Source organism: Dama dama, chromosome 20 (assembly GCF_033118175.1).
Source record: "Dama dama isolate Ldn47 chromosome 20, ASM3311817v1, whole genome shotgun sequence".
Taxonomy (NCBI): domain Eukaryota; kingdom Metazoa; phylum Chordata; class Mammalia; order Artiodactyla; family Cervidae; genus Dama; species Dama dama.
Window position 1 is genome coordinate 102,727,847 of NC_083700.1, and position 19,213 is coordinate 102,747,059.

Below are 19,213 nucleotides of genomic sequence, written 5' to 3' on the forward strand. Positions count from 1 at the left end.
TTCTTACATCTCTGTTTAGCAAATATCATACATAAATACGAAGCGAGTTTGGTATTAATTTTATTCTATTTTCTGTATAACTTTAAGTACATAAAGGTTTATTTCCACAGGCCTCAGGAAATGGGTAGAAATCACAGGACAATCTCTCTTCCCACCAAAAAAAGTTGCATATTTTGGTAAAGTGTTTGTCCTAGAGGAAAAACTGAAATTTGCATTAGCAAGGCTGTGCAAGATTTTTACACAAGACCTAAAAACAGCCTGCAGTGGAGATTTTAGTCCTTTGTTCAGGTGCCCAGAAAGAAGCCAAAAGTTGTGAGTATGACAGGGCCATGGAAGCAGTGAAGATGGATGATGGGCACCTAGAATGGAAAGAGAAAGGGAAGCCAGATTTCTGGGAATGGTGCGGTTTTCCCTTTTTTTCCCACTCTTTTTAAGTCATCTCTGTAGGAAGGTGCTGGGCAGGGGCCTGAGAGAGAAAGGGTCCAAGACTCCTTTAGCTGGCCTGGGTGCAGGGCACCACCACAGCAGCTAACACAGGACAACCTACTGTCAGGTTTGGGCAGGTGCAGGATGGAATGCAGAAGAAAAGGAATGCTTACAGTAAACCATTTTGCTAGGAATGCTAGATGGCCAAGCTTCAGCCTTTGGTCCCTCTCCTGCCTCACTTGTCAATAGTGAAAATTAGTTTAAGTTAGAAGAACTAACTAGGATCAGCTTCTGTTACCTCCACACTTGTTAGAAAAATGTTAACTTGTGTGAACATTCTGACCTGTTAATTCCTGGGACTGCTATATTTCTCCCAAGACTTTGTTGGTCAAATAACCCCAAAGGCTGAAAGCTAAAGCACACCTGTCCTGGTCTGCAGTTGCTTAAGAATGGACTGGTGGTGTGGTTGAGCTGATGTGAAAGAGCTGCACCTTCCTGCGGAAGATCAACTGACCTGCTATCCCACCCCAAATCTCAGCCTGAGGTATATTTCAGTGAAGGCAGGTAGCTGTGCTTCTCGAAGCAGAGAAGCAGTTTAAGAGCAGAAAGGTAGAGGAAATCTAAAAAAGAACCATCTTGATACAGGTTTATCCCATGGTGTGAGGGAGAGGGCAAGGAACCCAGTGGCACTTGGCTTATCCAGCAATTTCTGTCACTGTGGTGACCAACTTCTGCCCATTCCATAGGGTCTTGAACTGCTCAGGGACTGGGAACTCATTCTGCAAATAGAGAAACAAGAAGTTTAAACCTGAGCTAGGCAACATGGAGTTAATTAAATCTTAACACTTTTCGCCCAATGCGTGTTTGCACTAAACTGTGAGAGCAAGTAGGATGTAATGAGAGAAATGGAATCTGCTTGTGAAAGCATGGCTACGGGGGCTACGGAACTAGCACACCGCATCTTAGAGGCCACCCCCCCCACCCTGACACAGTGAAGAAGCAGTGCAGTGTAGGAAGGAGAACAGGGCTTCCAAAGCTAGACAGAGGGAGGGCTGAGTCTATTTCCTACTGACCAGTGACCTTGGACAGCTGTTAAGCCTATGAGGTACAGATAGGAAGGTGAACGGCTTCGTGGCATCAGCTCAGCAGGGTGCTGTGACTCAACCCCAGTCCATTCTAGACCCTGAGCATCTGCTCAGCCTAAGAAAGCCAGAAACCACTCTCCTTAGGGGGTCTACTTTGTGGGACCATCTCAGGCTTCCATGTGCCTGAGCTGTGCATAGCTGGGTTGGACCCACTTGGTGCAGAATGTCCATCAACTAGCTTTCTCTAACACTAGCCTTCAGTCCTCCTGTTTTCACATCATACTACTAGAGGGATCAAGAAACTTACGAAGTCACCGCCTTCTGTAGGAATGAGGACATTCATCTCAGAAGATTTGGCACTGACTATCTCACAATCCAGGGAGCTCTTGCTCAGGTATACATGGCAGCCATCTGTTTTGTTGATAGAAATGGTTGGCACTTTACCCATTACCTGCAGAGGAAACCAAGAGCACTGAGTTCTGTCCTCCGGAAGAACAACAGTTAACTGTGGGAAAAGCTTTCCCTGTTTCACCAGAGCACATGAACAACTCACAGGTGTACAACAGATACTGGATACTAGGGGTGGGTGGGGATGGTGCTGGAAACAGCTTACGGTAAGGGCCAACTCCTTTCCTGCAACATCCAGAGCAGCTCAGCTTACAGACCCCACAGAGTCAGATTTCTACCAAGGCAACATCTGTGGGTCAGCTGTGTCTCTTTCAATTCCCCAGACACCAAAGGAAGGAGCCAAGGTATCAAGTTACCTGAACTTTGACATCCTTACTATTGATTATCTCCACAATGCCCACCACGTCATCAAACACCAGACCGAGTTTCTTACAGTTATCTAGGAGAAGAAAGGGAGCAGGTTAACAGTGTAACTTTAAAGGAAAGCATTCTATTAAGAATCTCTAGAAATAGGGGATGTAGGGTGCCAGCCCTCTTCAGCTTTAGGACAGAGCCTGCCTGGGCCAAGAAGAACTTACCTACTGTAATGGAGTTAATTTTGCCCTTGATTTGCAATGTCGAGTTCACACACTTGAATATGTAAGCCACCTGTTTCAGTTCTGTATCCTCTATCACCAGGTTGGAAACATTCTCCTGGTTTTCCTGTTAAAGAGATCCCCTTTTAGGAACCTCATCACTAAGCACACCCCAAAAACCAGACTATGCCAAACTTTCTTTCTTGTAATCAAAAGCCTGCACTCGTTTGGCTGCGCCCCATTTAGTCTCCTTGCCCCCACTTCTTGTTCCCCCACTCTGGGCATTTTTAACTCACCACTCTCCACTTCTTGCCCTCCAGTTCAAGTAGAGCTGGCTCCTTCTTTGTGACTGGTTTGGGGGGATCTGGTTTAGGTGCAGAGAAGGGTTTGGGGCCACTTCGTATTGGACCACTCTGAGACTTCAAGGCAGGGTTCTTGTGAGTCTTCATGTCATCGGATACGTGTTTCAGGGCTGTAAGAACAATAGCTGCTTTGTTACTGTCCTTCATACCAGGGCTTTGAGCTGAGGCAATAACCAACTTCTGTTACCAGAAGCTACACTGATCCTTAACCAAAAATTCAAAGCCAAAACCCAGAGCCTCTAAGATGTTCTCTCAAACACCTTTGGAAAAGCACTTTTATAATTCTCTTCTACCTCAAGGTTAAATTATAAAATTCCACCAAAAAATGAATAAAATGCAGAATGTGTATATATGGGGGGGATGGCTATAAAAACACAAGAAAAAGATCTATAAAGACATTAAGTATATAATCACAAAATATGTACATAGTTTTTAAAGCAACAGAGGAATAAAAAGTAATATGTGATAATAAAGAAAATTTGGTAAAAGGAAAAATAACCTCATTCACAGCTAACTTACCACCCACCCCGAAATCAGTGCTGGCACTTAAAACTTCCCTTCCAATAATTTTTCTATTCATAGTTGTTTTTTATTTAGATATAAGCATACACACTTAGAACAAAAAAATTTGATTTAACCAATTAACACAGTAAAATTTTTCTCAAGTTAGCCTATAGTTTGTAAAAATATCTTTATATTTTTTAAGGGAAAAAAAATTCCATAATCTCCCTCAATAGGCTGACATATGCCTTGCTTATGAATAGAGCCCAATCTACATAAGCAACACTAGCTTTCTAGCATCACCACTCCGTGTGGTTAGTTTTTTTTTCTTTAAACACTGCATGGTTCATGGCAGAAAAAAGACTTAATGGTTGCATAATATTCCATCATGAAGAACATACCACAGTTAACCATTTCTCTTAAAGTTGGATATATAGATTGTCATACCATTCTTAGCTACTATATATAATAATGTCTAAAACTTGTCCTTTCAATATTTTTATAGGTAGATTCCTAGGAGGCTGTTGTATAATTTAGACTTCAATCTACTGTATATAAGAGTGTCTACCTTCTCTATGCCAACATTAGGTCATTCTTATGCAAGTTTTCTGTATGACTAATATACATCCTTGGAGGAAGTTAACCACCCTTCCATGATGACTTCCCAAAGAGACCATGTGGTAACATGGAAAAAGCTCTAGGGAAAACCACTGGCATCATGTCTTGGCACAATACAGCAGGTACTCTGTATGTGCCCCTTAAATCACTTTCCAATGGGAAGAGAGATTCCCACAACTATAATGACCCATTTTCAATTTCCATTTAAGCCAGCTCTGCTGTCCCTTTAGGCAACCTGAAAGAATGTAACACCCCAAAAGCATCTCCCATAAACAAACCATGATTATGGTTTACAGACTGCCAGGTTTCTAGCTGGTAAGTTCTTGCCAAAACAAGTTGTTTACTGACTCCTCTTGCCAAAGCATTCACTTACCATGTGTGATGCTCTCCCCCTGATTAATCTGCGCAAACAGTGCTGAGCGTGAGGCAGAGTCATCTGAGCCTGAACCGGTGGGGGCTGGGGGGGGAGGTGGGCCTGGAGGGGGAGGAGGAGGACCAGATCCAGCAGAGGGTCCAGACGGCAGGCCACTCAGTTCTTTTGCCACAGGCCCCTGGAACAGTAAGTGCAGGGAACACAGTCAACTTTTCTTCCCCTCAGTACCGACCCCAACAGGGCCTTACATGTATCGAAGATACATGGGTTTTCACTGCAGCCCGTGATGCAATGATTAATGCTCCCGAGCCACACCCAACTCAGCTCCATTTTTCCAGCTCTAAACCTAGAGTTCTAAAAATCTTAGCGTGTCAGCAACACCTCAGACTTACAAAACCCAAGACTGACTTCACCCCCTGCCTGCTCTTCCTGTGCAACCACCCCCCTCTTCTTTAGTGAAAGGCATTACCGTCCAAGCTTGACTGTTCAATCATCTTCTCACTAACTCATTCTATTATCTTGGTTGTATCTCCGTAAGTTTGTTTGTATCAGCCCCTTGCACCACGAGTACTTACATAGTCTGAGCATAAGCCCTTGCCCCTAACCTATATACTAAGACTTTTTAAAGGACAAATCTGATCATTATCACTATTTTGCTCAAATACCTATTATAGTTTCTTATCATCAATTTTTTTTTCATAGAGTCAATTTTATTTTTTATTTTTTTTCCCACTTCCTTTTTTTTTCCCCTTTATTTATTTATTTTTCAGTGGGTTTTGTCATACATTGATATGAATCAGCCATAGATTTACACGTATTCCCCATCCCGATCCCCCCTCCCACCTCCCTCTCCACCCGATTCCTCTGGGTCTTCCCAGTGCACCAGGCCCGAGCACTTGTCTCATGCATTTTAAAAAATGTATTTATTTGGCTGCGCCAGGTCTTTGTTGTGGCACGTGGGATCTAGTTCCCTGCCCAGGGATTGAACCCAGGTCCCCTGCATTAGGAGCGCAGAGTCTTAGCCACTGGAAAACCAAGGAAGTCCCCTTATCACTTATTACAAAGTCTAAAAGTCTCAACTACTGCCTTTTCAGCCTTTCCTCATAAAAATTTCTCTTCTTACTGAAGGCAGATGACCAATCTCTACATTTATTCTGCATTTACTTTAAGCTTTGCTGTCACCCATCTCTCCCACTTCCATCCTACACCTGAAAAGTCTCAGATGAGAATATGACTCCTGAAAGTACAGTATCTCCCAGTTGAGAATCACTCTTTCTCATACTCTGTAGTGTGTGCCTTTATAACAGCACTTGACTTGGTAATTGGTACTGGGGTTTTGTATCTCTATTTTTAAGCTTCCTGAGGGTTGGGATGATGTTATTCATTCATCTATCTCCCCTCCAGCCCAACCATGTCCCTGACCCACGTTTACTGACATTGAATAGAACTATTCTTTCTCTTACTCTTGCTTTCCTTACTCTTACCCCTTTTCCTTCTCTTTGATTTCTTTCTAACCCCCACTGGAAAGACCAGCATGTCTTCTTGAACTTTGGTAGGACTAGAGTCTAAGAAACCTGCAGACCCAATCCTGGAGGAATGACAGGAGAGGAGGAGAACTCACCGTTCTGCTCCAGGCCAGTCCGGTGGTATGGAACTCCTTAATGTAAGCCTGCAGTTCTGTCCATATACTCAAGTAAGCTTTGACCCAGTCCACATGCTTTTTATCCCTGGGAGAATTAAAGAACAATTCACTGCAGGCAGTCAGGGTACATTCCAACAGTGATTCCAGTGTGAGCTCACATTTTCCTGCCTGTGATGCTCCTTAGGCTCTGCTCAATGGCAGTTTTTCTATCATAACTAAGCTTCTCTTTTCTTCTTTTCTAAACCTATTCTCTTATCCTAATTAGACCAAAGTCCATACCAAAAGGGACTCTATATCTCTACCTCTTATAGCAATATGCCTTAAATTTTTTTAAAAAAGTAACAAACTGTTTTTTCAAAGTATAGTAAGACCTTAGACATCAGTTCAGTTCAGTTCAGTCAGTCCGTCGTGTCCGACTCTTTGCGACCCCATGAATTGCAGCATGCCAGGCCTCCCTGTCCATCACACTCCCGGAGTTTACTCAAACTCATGCCCATCGAGTCGGTGATGCCATCCAGCCATCTCATCCTCTGTCGTCCCCTTCTCCTCCTGCCCCCAATCCCTCCCAGCATCCAGGGTCTTTTCCAATGAGTCAACTCTTCGCATGAGGTGGCCAAAGTACTGGAGTTTCAGCTTCAGCATCAGTCCTTCCAATAAACACCCAGGACTCATCTCCTTTAGGATGGACTGGTTGGATATCCTTGCAGTCCAAGGGACTCTCAAGAGTCTTCTCCAACAGCACAGTTCAAAAGCATCAATTTTTCGGTGCTCAGCTTTCTTCACAGTCCAACTCTCACATCCATACATGACCACTGAAAAAACCATAACCTTGACCAGACGGACCTTTGTTGGCAAAGTAATGTCTCTGATTTTTTTTTTTTTCTTTTTGTCTCTGCTTTTTAATATGCTATCTAGGTTGGTCATAACTTTCCTTCTAAGGAGTAAGCGTCTTTTAATTTCATGGCTGCAGTGACCATCCACAGTGATTTTGGAGCCCAAAAAAATGAAGTCTGACACTGTTTCCACTGTCTCCCCATCTATATCCCACGAGGTGATGGGACCAGATGCCATGATCTTAGTTTTCTGAATGTTAAGCTTTAAGCCAACTTTTTCACTCTCCTCTTTCACTTTCATCAAGAGGCTATTTAGTTCCTCTTCACTCTCTGTCATAAGGGTGGTGTCATCTGCATATTGACCTTAGGCATCTTTTTTTTTTTTTTTTTTTTTAGTTCTACCACTTTATAGCTACCAACCCATCTCCCTCCACCCTCGTGCACACATGCTCAGTCATGTAATCCCATGGACTTCAGCCCGCCAGACTCCTCTGTCCACGGACTTTTCCAGGCAAGAATACTGGAGTGGGTTAGGCATAATCTTATATATATAAAAAACTGAAAAGAGCAAATATTCTGTGCCTGAAGCCATGGTCAAGAGGGCTCTCAAGCATCACTATGGATCTTTAGGACCCCAAGAAACTCAACTGTCTTGTAACATAATGCCTTCCTCCAAAAAGTTAGAAAATAAAACACTTCCCCTTTAGGAGGAAATAATCAGTATTAAATTACAGAAATAGCACTGCACTATAGTTTAAGTCTCCTCTCTTACATATTATTAGGTGGAAGACTTTATGATTATTGAGCGCCAAAGAATTGATGCTTTGAACTGTGGTGTTGGAGAAGACTCTCGAGAATCCCTTGGATTGCAAGGAGATCAAACTAGTCCATCCTAATGGAAATCAGTCCTGAGTATTCAATGGAAGGTCTGATGCCGAAGCTCCAATACTCTGGCTGCTGCTGCCGCTAAGTCGCTTCAGTCGTGTCCGACTCTGACCCCATAGATGGCAGCCCACCGGGCTGCCCCGTCCCTGGGATTCTCCAGGCAAGAACACTGGAGTGGGCTGCCATTTCCTTCTCCAATGCATGAAAGTGGAAAGTGAAAGTCAAGTCGCTCAGTCGTGTCTGTCTCTTAGCAACCCCATGGCCTGCAGCCTACCAGGCTCCTCCGTCCATGGGATTTTCCAGGCGAGAGTACTGGAGTGGGTTGCCATTGCCTTCTCCCAATACTTTGGCTACCTGATGCAAAGAACTGACTCACTGGAAAAGACCTTGACACTGGGAAAGACTGAAGGCAGGAGGAGGAGAAGGGGATGACAGAGGATGAGATGGCTGGATGGCATCACCAACTCAATGGAGATGAGTTTGAGTAAGCTCCAGGAGTTGGTGACAGACAGGGAAGCCTGGCGTGCTACAGACCATGGGGTCGTAAAGAGTCGGACATGACTGAGCAACTGAACTGAACTGAGCATAAAACCCAATTTCCTCAACTGTAAATTGTGGAGTATAATAGTGGGGTATAATCAAAATATTGTGATACTTAATTCCAGATTACTAAAAGGATCAAGGAGCTGCTCGATGTTCTGGGAGACATCTCAGACCCACATGAAGGCTCATTCCTTCACAGAGTAGTCACTCAACATATGCTGGTTACTGGGGATGAACAGAAGGAAGAAAAGAAGGGTTTGGAGAGTTATGCAGCTAAGTAACAGGTGCCTGTAGTCACACCAGCTCAAAACCAGTGATGGAGAAGTTCACACTATCGGACACATGTGGTTAGACGTACAATAACTCCCTTAGGCAATACCTGCAGTGGTCAGACAGCCTTCCTCTCTCTTTACCTGACCATAAGAATAGTCAGGGTAGTATTACAAAGTTACTTGTAGCTTTTGCCATTGAGCCAGTTACAAGTTTTCAACAAAGGAACAAAATCTTATCCACAGAGGCAAAAAAAAAAAGGGCATTAGTTCATTATCACATCCAGCAAAAGCTCCTAAACCTGTAAGGGTAAGGATGAGAAAACTCAAAAGCCCTCTACAAACCCCGGAGAAAAAGCAGAAGAGGAAGAAGAAACACTTCCTGCTTGCAGATCCAGCTTCTATGAGTCAACACCTATCACACTTTCCAAAAAGCAGCCCTGAGATAAGAGAATCAACACAGTAGCCATGGCCAGCCTTAACTTAGCCCAAAGCCCTGCTCTAACAAGTCAAACAACCAGCTGGGTTTGTTCTTTACCCCTTGAGGACAAGCTGGACTTACACATCTTTGTACTCCTTGAGGACTCGATTTGTATAAAACATGGCAGCATCATTCATTTCCTTCACATAGGGACCAGGCTTGGGAGCCTAGAAAAAGAAAAAGCTGTCAGTGACTCAGGGCCTTTCCAGCCACATCTCCTGACCTCTGTCCCTTCCCTCCAATAGAAGCTGCGCAGCTCACCACTGCCACCCAACCCAGGGCCTGGATACTTTCGCTGACAGCTGACAGGTGATTGAACAACTTGCTGCCTCGGTTCTTCTCTCGAAAGGTCACCACTTCTTGGATCTGCTCAGAGATGGGTGCCAACAAATCAGAAAGCTTGTTCTAGAAAAAAGAGGCAGGAAAAGACAAGAGGTTAGCATCTTTCTGTGTTTTATATTGCTCCACTTTGATGTTATAAGGCAAGAATTCTTCATGAACTACAACAAGCATGCAAATAAACTCTGTATTTATCTCCAAAGATTCATATGGCTACACTACTACTCAACACCTCACTCTCCTCAGAGAGTTCCAACTCCTCAAGCAGGATTTTGTGGTTCTTCATGATCAGGATCCATACCCCAGCTGTACCACAAAATTCTACCATTTCTGTCATTTGTCTCTTTTCTGTCCCACTAACAGGGGCTACTAGTTCGTTTCTGGGCCCCCATTCATGATGGGTTCTTCTCTTTCCATCTATCCACATGCTCCTCTGCTTCATGAGGACCCTCCAACCCCAGCCACACTGGCCTCCTACAGCATCTCATCAGCACAGCCAATTCTGGCACCTTACCACGCAACATTTATTAATGGACCATGTGAACATTTATTAATGGACCCATATTTTTCTTTATTTCTCATTAATTCTTCAAAGACAGGGACTTTGTTCTAGCCCTATTTTATAATCTGCACAGCCCTCAACACAGTGTTAGCCATACAGCAGCTGCTCAGAAGAGATCTGCTGAATCAAATGCAATTAGAGGACTTGGCATTTGGGCAGGAAGCTTAGCATAATGGACAAATCTTCTGTTTCTGTGTTTTCATCCTTCTCACAAAGCTTGGTTTCCTGAACATCTCGATTCTCAGATCTCAGTATGAGAACAGTCTAAAGCAGGAGTTGGTAAACTCTCTGTAAAGAGCCAGACCGTAAATATTTCAGTCTTTGCAGGCCATACGGGCTCTGTTGCTATTTCTTAACTCTGCTGTTGTAGTGCATAGAGCAACAACAGACAATACTTAAAAGAATGGACATGGCTGTGTTTCAAAAAAACTTCACTTAAAATAGGTGGTGGGCCAGATTTGGCCTGCAGACTACAGTCTGCCAATCCTTGATCTAAAGTAAGGGAAATACAATAATGTCTCAGCTGCCTGAATTGTTGTGAGAAGTGTGGGGTTGGGAAAAAAGGTTTATACAAAATGCTTTAACCTTTTGTCTTTTAATTTTTAAGACTAAAAATTAGAGTCTAACATATTTAACATTACTTTTGCTACTTTTACATTTAGGCGTGTTGAGGGTTCACAGGTTTTAATACAGCACTAGCACGAAAACTTATTTTACTACCCCCCTACTTAGGAGAGCCAAATGCAAAAAAAGAAGAAACATAACAAAACTAAAATGTGTGGCTCTGAGAAAAATCTAAATTTTCTCTAATTTATTTTCATACTTTGGCAGTGTAAAATTTTGAGGTAGGAATGAAGTTAAAGAGAGATGTCCAACCACTTAGGGTGAGGGGAGAAGCAATACTTTTACAATCTCCCCAGAAGTCTTACTAATAAGCACATCCACAGTGGAGCAAGAGAATCACTCTCTAGGGCCTAATGAACTTAGGAGACAATATAATGAATTTGGGCTAAGCCAAGAGACTAGAAAAGACTGTCAAATGGCACATTCCCATAGTGGGGCTTAAAATCGGACTCTCCTGGGACTGGGTGCCTGGTAGGTCTATCTTAACATGTTGTGATAGCTCAGCAGAAAGCCCTCAACCTGTCCTGCGCATCAAACCATAACAAAACCAACTAGTAGTGAACTTACGCCTGCTGGCTGCTGGCACTGAGAGGCTGTAACCAGGAGAGCTCGCTCTAACTTCAGACCTGTGTGGACCATCTCCGCCTGAAAACAAGAGGACAGGAGAAGAATCAGCTATCAGCGACACTTCACAACTGGACAGGTCCTGATAAGAGTAACCTGAAACCTCCACGTTCATGTATTCTGGCAGCAACCCAGGCATTTCATGTTGATTTCTTTAAGTAATCCAGATTTCAGGGACTGATAGCAGAATTACATATACCATTGCTCCTGTTGGAACTAATCAGGGTTGTATATCCAAAGTTGGAAACAAAGATACTTAGGGCTTTCAATGAAGTCAAGTTCGCAACTGCACATGTGTGGTATGAAGTGCACTGAAAAATCTCTCCTACCTCTCATCACCAAAAAAATCTGTTTTCAAAAACCAGAGGTAGGAGTAAAAGCAAAAGCCTAACCTCATGCCTCAATTTCTCAAGGTATTTACTCCATAAGGTTAAAGCTATTTTCAAATGTTGGACCATGACCTATCACAGATCATTAAATCAACTTTGTGACACATAATGAGCACTTTATTAAGTGAAGTACAGTAGAACAATGAGTGCAATACATCAATTAGAAATTATTTTTTTTTAAAAGGTGCAATACAAGTAGCATAAGCACCATCTATCTTAACTGGTCTTCCCAAGTGGCGCTAGTGGTAAAGAACCTGCCTGCCAATGAAGGAGATTTAAGAGACACGGTTTTGATCCCTGGGTCGGGAAGATCCCTGGAGGCGGGCACGGGGAACCCACTGCAGTATTCTTGCCTAGAGAATTCCATGGACAGAGGAGCCTGGCGGGCTACAGTCCATAGGGTCGCAAAGAGTTGGACACGACTAAAGAGACTTAGCACACATGCATATCTTGGTTACAAATAAGTATTTCTTCCTGAGGGCCATGGACAAATGAATTTTAACAAGCATGAAGCTATAAGCACTACCACATACAAAAATTCAAAGTCAAATCATATTTTTTTTCTGGGTTTATATTTTTTAAATGTAGAAGTGATAAGTTTTAAACTTTTTCAAATGCTATCTACTGTATAAAGTAAAAATGCAAGCCCCATACTCCTAAGTCCCAGTCCCACTCTCTAGAGTTAACACCACTGCCAACAGATGGTATCTAAGAGGCTTCAAATATATCTTCCAAGGATCAGGCAAACAGTTTTACTGAAGGGTCAGGCTGATTCTAAACATGGTTACTGCTCACAAAGGATCACTCAAAGACTAGCAGGAAGGTTCTGGGTCCCAAAGAGAAAGACAGAGTGGGGGTGGTGGTAACAACGTGGGTAGCAGCACATGAAGGGAGGTGGGTGGAGAGGCACCTGTCATTGCCTACTTCATATTCTTACTGTGGGCTAAGTGTGAAAATAACTCACATTAGCATAGTTTTAGCATAACTACCAAGCACAGTTTCATAAATGCTAAGTCATGATGATGAGCCCTTTGAATAAGCCACCCCAGGCTTGGTTATATAACATGGTGGGGTAGCACATTCTCACTACCAAGATGAGCAAAGCAAGCTATCTATATAAAAGAAGCCCATCAGAGCATGTGATAAAAGCAGAGGGCCTGGAAAAAAATCTGAAAAACTATTTCAGAGCATAGACTGAGTTCCTCGGTGCAGGCAGAAGCAGCCAGGAGCCTCTCAAGGGGCTCTTAAACCAAGGATGACTAGAATTTGAAGAAAGCCACCAGTTCTTAAAAGACGGAAAAAAGTGCCAAACCTCCTTACATGTTTCTGCACATCTCCCCCAATCTCTTTACTGATCTTGAGGTACTCTGCCACAGGACCGGCCAGCAGTGAGTCAAAAGCTTGCACATATGGAGTTGTTCCTGCTGAAGACAGACACACCACCAAGAATGGTCACACATGAGAAAGAGGGTTTGTTAAAGGCACTTCCATATGAAAGGGGAGAGGCAAGGTAACACAGTAAACAGAAGGCTGGATTATGAGTCGGGAGCTTGCATTCTAGCTCCAGAATTACCATTAACTTCTTGTGTGATCCTAGCTAAGTCCCTGTTCCTAACTGAGCTTGATTTCTTTAATCAACAGAATGAAAATAAACAAAATTACCCCTCACTGAAGTTCCTTTTAGCCTAACATTCTGTAATTCAACTGGTACATATGCAAAATGGTCAATCTGCCAATAATTTGGAGAGAGGAAATTTTAATATCACTTGTCATTTGACTTATACTAGAGTCATTCTGCTAAAGAAAGAACAGGAAATAGCATACAAGCAGGAAGTTCTCGTGTTAAAATAACTTAACCACAGGCCTCCCTGCATACAAGTCACTTCCTCCCTTATCTTAAAGGCGATGAACTTTCTCAATGTTTCAGGAAGTTAGCTCCAAAGGAGAGACTATACCAAGACAGAAAATGTTCAGGCCAGGACACCAAGCTTCACTCAACGCATTCTACTGGCATGTACACTGCTTACCTTTTGCAGCACTGTCTCCATACCCACAGTGTGTGTCAGATGCATGGGAGACTGCCTCCAGGCGGCCCACCGCTCTCTCCAATCTTTCTACCAGATTTTGCATGTCAGCCATAATGTACCACCTGCTGAAACAGATCAAATGTTATTTGTTGTTTTAGTATGACACAGAACCTAGGAAGGAAAAAGAAAAAAGAATGCCCTGGAGATGAAGAAGATGCCAATTCTGAGGAACAGAAACATTTTACAGTAAAATAAGACGGAAGATAGTCTAGCCTATTTGCAGAAGCATACAGACCTCACTAAGCAAAAGAACTACCCAGGAGACAGTGTTAACTGAAAGCAAATACTTACTCATCCAAATACTTACTGAATATTTACTACGATGTCATGAACTAAGTATTTGTGTAAGAATTTAGAATTTACAAGGAACAGTCACATATATTCTCTCAGTTTATCAAGCCTCTCAACAACTACTTATGAATGGAAAGATAATTACTATATTCTTAAAGATAGGAAACAATTTCAATGAAGTTAAATGACTTGCCTGTAGTCACAAAGTTAGTTAGTTGGGAAGCCAGTACTCAAATTCAAGTCTTCTGGCTCTAAGTTCAGTGTTTTTTCCTACAACATCCTGCTGCCTGCATGCGGAATGCCCAAGGCCAAGATGAACAGAGTATTTATCCTACCCACAGTAACTTATAGTCTAACACTTTACATGTGCACCAGAACTATTAAAAACAAACAGAAAAAAATTTAAGGTGACATAAGTTGCAGGCAAAATAACAGGATTTCAGAGAAGAGAAGAATATATCAGCTGGAAGGGTCATCAGATAAGGCTATCAAGGAGAAGCTGCCAATTTGAGGCAGGCTTCAAAGGAGGATGGGCGGGATCTAGATATGCAGTAGAGAAGGAAAACAAGAAATATCCAGAAAAGCTTGTTATAGATTTTTCACAAATACCAATTTACTGAACTAGCCTCGTTCAATGTCTAATATTCTAAAGAAAGGAAGATCCTTTCTTCTCAAAAGAGGAGGGACCTTTTCTGGTTTGTTTCCTAAACAAGTTTATCCTCTACCATCTAGACCACTACCTGGCAGGTTAGCAAGTGTTCAATAAATATTTATGAAGTCAATGAACCTGAAGTATAGAATCCCAGAACTCCAGAGGGACAAGGATTCTGAAAGTTGCCCACAAACACATATAAGTAAGTGTTAACGTTACCAATATACATCAATATAAAGTGGCTGAGATTGTAAGTGATCTTGTAAAAATCAGTCAGGTGAAATTTGAACCAAAGACTTGGAAAGATTTCATTTCAAAGCATTAATCTGATCAGGTAACTGAAGACGAATGAACTCAACTCCCTTGAAGCCACCTAAAACGACAGCAGAATCACAATTCCCTCAAAGATGACAACATGACAGAATACCTCAATTTAACACATTGTCTTCCCTGTGCAAGAGAGAAGCAACTCACAAGATAAACTAAGAAAGACAAGATCATCCCTGCCCACTCTTTTCTGTGTACAGGCTCTGATCTCTCAGAGGCCAATGATTTGCCAAAGCGTGTTGTTTAAAAGCTAATCAGCTTTTTGTGCTGGTATCGCTCTCGCAAACATGGTGAACGTTCCAAAAACCCGCCGGACTTTCTGTAAGAAGTGTGGGAAGCACCAGCCCCACAAAGTGACACAGTACAAGAAGGGCAAGGATTCTTTATATGCCCAGGGAAAGCGGCGTTATGACAGGAAGCAGAGTGGCTATGGTGGGCAGACTAAGCCAATTTTCCGGAAAAAGGCTAAAACTACAAAGAAGATTGTACTGAGGCTTGAATGTGTTGAGCCCAACTGTAGATCGAAGAGAATGCTGGCTATTAAGAGATGCAAGCATTTTGAGTTGGGAGGCGATAAGAAGAGAAAGGGCCAAGTGATCCAATTTTGAGCTTCATATTTTGTTTTATTATGAAGACAATAAAAGTTTGAGATCATTTACTTCAAAAAAATAAATAAATAAATAAAAGCTAATCAAAGAGAAAGATGAGAATGTGAACCAAATAAACCGTTCCATTCCCTGGCCTGGAGAGGCAGCAGGAGCCTCCGAATCCTTACTGAAAATGAACAGACTATGGAGCAGACTAGAAGCATCCATAACTCTCCCTTACGTTACAGCATGATCAGAGTATCCCAATTGCTGCCCTGTTTGTTCTGGGTACTATCCAGGGACAGTCTAACATATAATCCATCACACTTTGTAAACACCACAGAGAAAGGCGGTGAATGCAATAAACTCCCAAGTTATCTTCCATTAACAGATATCACTCATTCTGATATAAAACATGTTCCTTCATACATAATGGATGCTACAGGTTGAGGACACTGCTAACATGGTAATACAGTACAAGTGTCTCTAAAGGCTGCCAGGGTTGGTGAACCTGTCTTAATAGCTTAATAATACAGCTTCATGGGATTTTGGTTTCTTCTTTTCCGTTTTTCATTTGTACTTATAAGTTTTTAATTCTAAACAAGCTATCGTTCTGCTGTTTAACTTAAGCAGAACGAGAAAGGACAAAACAGCTATCATTAAAGCTAATCTCATTCCACCACTAATCAAATATAGGAAAACAGTACCTAGTTTTTTGTTTTTGGTAGGGGTGGACTGAAGATGTCATGAGAAAGAATGTTTAGAGTTGAAGGGATCAAAAGACATACCTTGTCTTATGCTCTATGATGTATATATATCATTCTTTAGGTGGTCATGTTCACTCCAAAGCTGTCAACAACTATTATCATATTACTATTCAGTCCACTCGCCGAGTGATACCACCACAATCACCTACAGACTAACAATTCCCAGAGCAGTGTATCCAGCTCAGGCCATCCTTCTGGAATTCAGAATTTTAGATCAAGCTCCCACCTAAACATCAACTAGATGTCCCAAAGGAAATGTCCAAAACAGAACTCATCATTTTCCCTAACACTGCTCCTCCAGACCCCACCCTCACTGTTTCAGTAATATAGCACTTACAGCACTGTTAGCAATCACTTGAGGTAATCAAGACAGTAACCTGCACCCCAATACTCACTGGAGCACTATTTACAACAGCCAGGACATGGACGCAACCTCTATGTCCATCAATAGAGGAATGAATAAAGAAAATATAACATACATACAATGAAATATTACTCAGCCATAAAAAGGAACAGAACAGTGCCATTTGAAGAGACACGGACAGACCTAGAGACTGTAATACAGAGTGAAGTCAGAAAAGCAAGTATCATACAATATTATTTATATGTGGAATCTAGAAAAATCATACAGAAGAACTTATCTGCAAAGCAGAAATAGAGACACAGAGGTAGAGAATAAACTTATGAATACCAGGGGTGGGCAGGAGGGGGGATGGGATGAATTTGGAGATTGGGATTCACATACATACACTACTATGTACAAAATACATAGGCTGTATATTGTTAACCTGCTTCTTTAACTTATATGCAGAGTACATCATGAGAAATACTGGGCTGGATGAAGCACAAGCTGGAATCAAGATTGCTGGAAGAAGTATCAATAAACTCAGATATGCAGATGACACCACATTTACGGCAGAAAGTGAAGAACTAAAGAACCTCTTGATGAAAAACAGGAGAGTGAAAAAGCTGGCTTAAAGCTCAACAATCAGAAAACTAGGATCATGGAATCTGGTCCCACCACTTCATGGCAAATAGATGGGGAAACAATGCAAACAGTGAGACTTTATTTTTTGGGGCTCAAAAATCACTGCAGATGGTGATTGCAGCCATGAAATTAAAAGACACTTGTTCCTTGGAAGAAAAGTTATGACCAACCTAGATAGCATATTAAAAAGCAGAGACATTACTTTGCCAACAAAGGTCCGTCTAGCCAAAGCTTTGATTTTTCCAGTGGTCATGTATGGATGTGAGAATTGGACTATAAAGAAAGCTGAGCACTGAAGAACTGATGCTTCTGAACTGTGGTGTTGGAGGAAACTCTTGAGAGTCCCTTGGAATGCAAGGAGATCCAACCAGTCCATCCTAAAGCAAATCAGTCCTAAATATTCATTGGAAGGACTGATGCTGAAGCTGAAAACTCCAATACTTTTGGCCACTTGATGTGAAGAACTGACTCATTTGAAAAGACCCTGATGCTGGGAAAGATTGAAGGCAGGAGGAGAAGGGGACGACAGAAGATGAGATGTTTGGATGGCATCACCGACTCAATGGACATGAGTTTGAGCAAGCTCCAGGAGTTGGCAATGGACAGGGAAGCCCTGTGTACTGCGGTCCACGGGCTCACAAAGAGTCGGACACGACTGAGCTGATGTATAAACTGATATATAAAATAGATAACTAATGAGAACTTATTGTATAGCACAGGGAACTCTATTCAATGCTCTGTGGTGACCTAAATGGGAAGCCAATCTAAAAAAGAGGGGATGTATGTATACATACAGCTGACTCACTCTGCTGTACAACAGAACTAATACAACACTGTAAAGGAGCCACATTCCAATCAAAGTTAGAAAAAAAAAGACAGTAACCTGGAAACTGTTGGGCAGTACAGTATACTGGTTAAGAGCATTATTCTTTTGAGAAGTCAGATAGATTGGGAGTCTCTGTGTCTGAGTGTTACCAAACTTTTTGAACTCAGCTTCCTTATTTGTAAAACAGGAACAACAGCATAAAATCCAAAGGGCTGTAGAAAGAATACGTGAGGAAATACATGTAGAAGTGCTTGACTGGCTCAGTTCTGAAACATAGCTAGGATTCCATAAACATTAACTAAATTGTCTTCTTACTAATCTCATCAGTCATCAAAATCTATAGGCTCTATTCTGTGTATCATAAATAGATGCCCCTTGTCTTCATCCTGATTTATAAAAATTCAGCCATCATGACTTTGCCTAGATTACTGCAATAACCTCTTCACTTGGAGAAAGAAATGGCAACCCACTCCAGTACTCTTGCCTGGAGAATCCCATGGATGGAGGAGCCTGGTAGGCTACAGTCCACAGGGTCGCAAAGAGTCGGACTGAGCGACTTCACTAACACACCCTCTTATCCATTCTCCTTATTACCACAGTGACTCAGAGTAAAGTCCAAACAAGGGTTTCCACAATCTCGCCCTGTTTTATTTCCCACCACTCCACCAGTTTTATCTCCTGTCACACCTTTCCTCAACATTCCATAGCAACCCAAACTACTGGCATTTTCCAGAAAGAGTTATGCTTTCTCTCACTTTTAAGACTTTTCAGTGCTATCCACTCTGCTTGGCTGCTTTCCTTTCCCAACCTGTTCCTTATCTCATAACTTGTACTGCCTTTCTCAGATTCAGCTATGGTTTCACCTCCTCTAGGAAGTTTTTTCCAGTTTGGTATGCTTTCCCTTCTTAATCTGCCCCTAGAATTCCTACCATTCATTAAATCTCAGCTAAGGTATCATCTCACCATGAAGCATTTCCAGTATGTCTCCCACAATACTTCATTGTGTACTTATTTCTACCACACATTTCACACACTGCTTTAAAATCATTTAAGTCAACAGGCAATTAGTCACCATACAGAAGAGACCACGTCTTGCCTTTTTAATTCCAGTACTATAAATGTGGTAGGCACTATAAACACAATAGGTTA

General features: G+C 42.1%; 2 protein-coding genes across 5 annotated transcripts in view; one reads left to right on the forward strand and one right to left on the reverse strand.

Moving 5' to 3' along the window:
* Positions 1–44: 44 nt before the first annotated feature.
* The window catches only part of CAP1 (cyclase associated actin cytoskeleton regulatory protein 1), a 28,659-nt gene continuing 9,490 nt past the window's right edge, over positions 45–19,213 (reverse strand). Inside the window, exons 2-13 of one of the 4 annotated variants that reach the window (XM_061122285.1) lie at positions 13,567–13,688; positions 12,860–12,960; positions 11,094–11,171; positions 9,263–9,406; positions 9,083–9,168; positions 5,970–6,075; positions 4,349–4,526; positions 2,791–2,966; positions 2,498–2,621; positions 2,276–2,358; positions 1,819–1,962; positions 45–1,205 (exon numbers count right to left, since the gene is read on the reverse strand). In XM_061122285.1, the coding sequence (XP_060978268.1) occupies positions 1,122–1,205; positions 1,819–1,962; positions 2,276–2,358; positions 2,498–2,621; positions 2,791–2,966; positions 4,349–4,526; positions 5,970–6,075; positions 9,083–9,168; positions 9,263–9,406; positions 11,094–11,171; positions 12,860–12,960; positions 13,567–13,678 (1,416 nt within the window). In that variant the 5' untranslated portion in view covers positions 13,679–13,688 and the 3' untranslated portion in view covers positions 45–1,121. Of the gene's footprint in view, positions 1,206–1,818; positions 1,963–2,275; positions 2,359–2,497; positions 2,622–2,790; positions 2,967–4,348; positions 4,527–5,969; positions 6,076–9,082; positions 9,169–9,262; positions 9,407–11,093; positions 11,172–12,859; positions 12,964–13,566; positions 13,692–19,213 lie in introns of all 4 variants that reach the window. The other 3 variants (XM_061122283.1, XM_061122286.1, XM_061122284.1) reach the window with 3 other exon arrangements.
* LOC133041532 (large ribosomal subunit protein eL42) lies at positions 15,138–15,512 on the forward strand. Its single transcript, XM_061122288.1, has one exon. The coding sequence runs from the start codon at positions 15,184–15,186 to the stop codon at positions 15,502–15,504; it is 321 nt and encodes a 106-aa protein (XP_060978271.1). The 5' UTR covers positions 15,138–15,183; the 3' UTR covers positions 15,505–15,512.

Excerpts from the sequence above, each read along its gene's own strand:
- LOC133041532 (XM_061122288.1), top strand. The coding sequence starts at position 15,184 with ATGGTGAACGTTCCAAAAACCCGCCGGACTTTCTGTAAGAAGTGTGGG.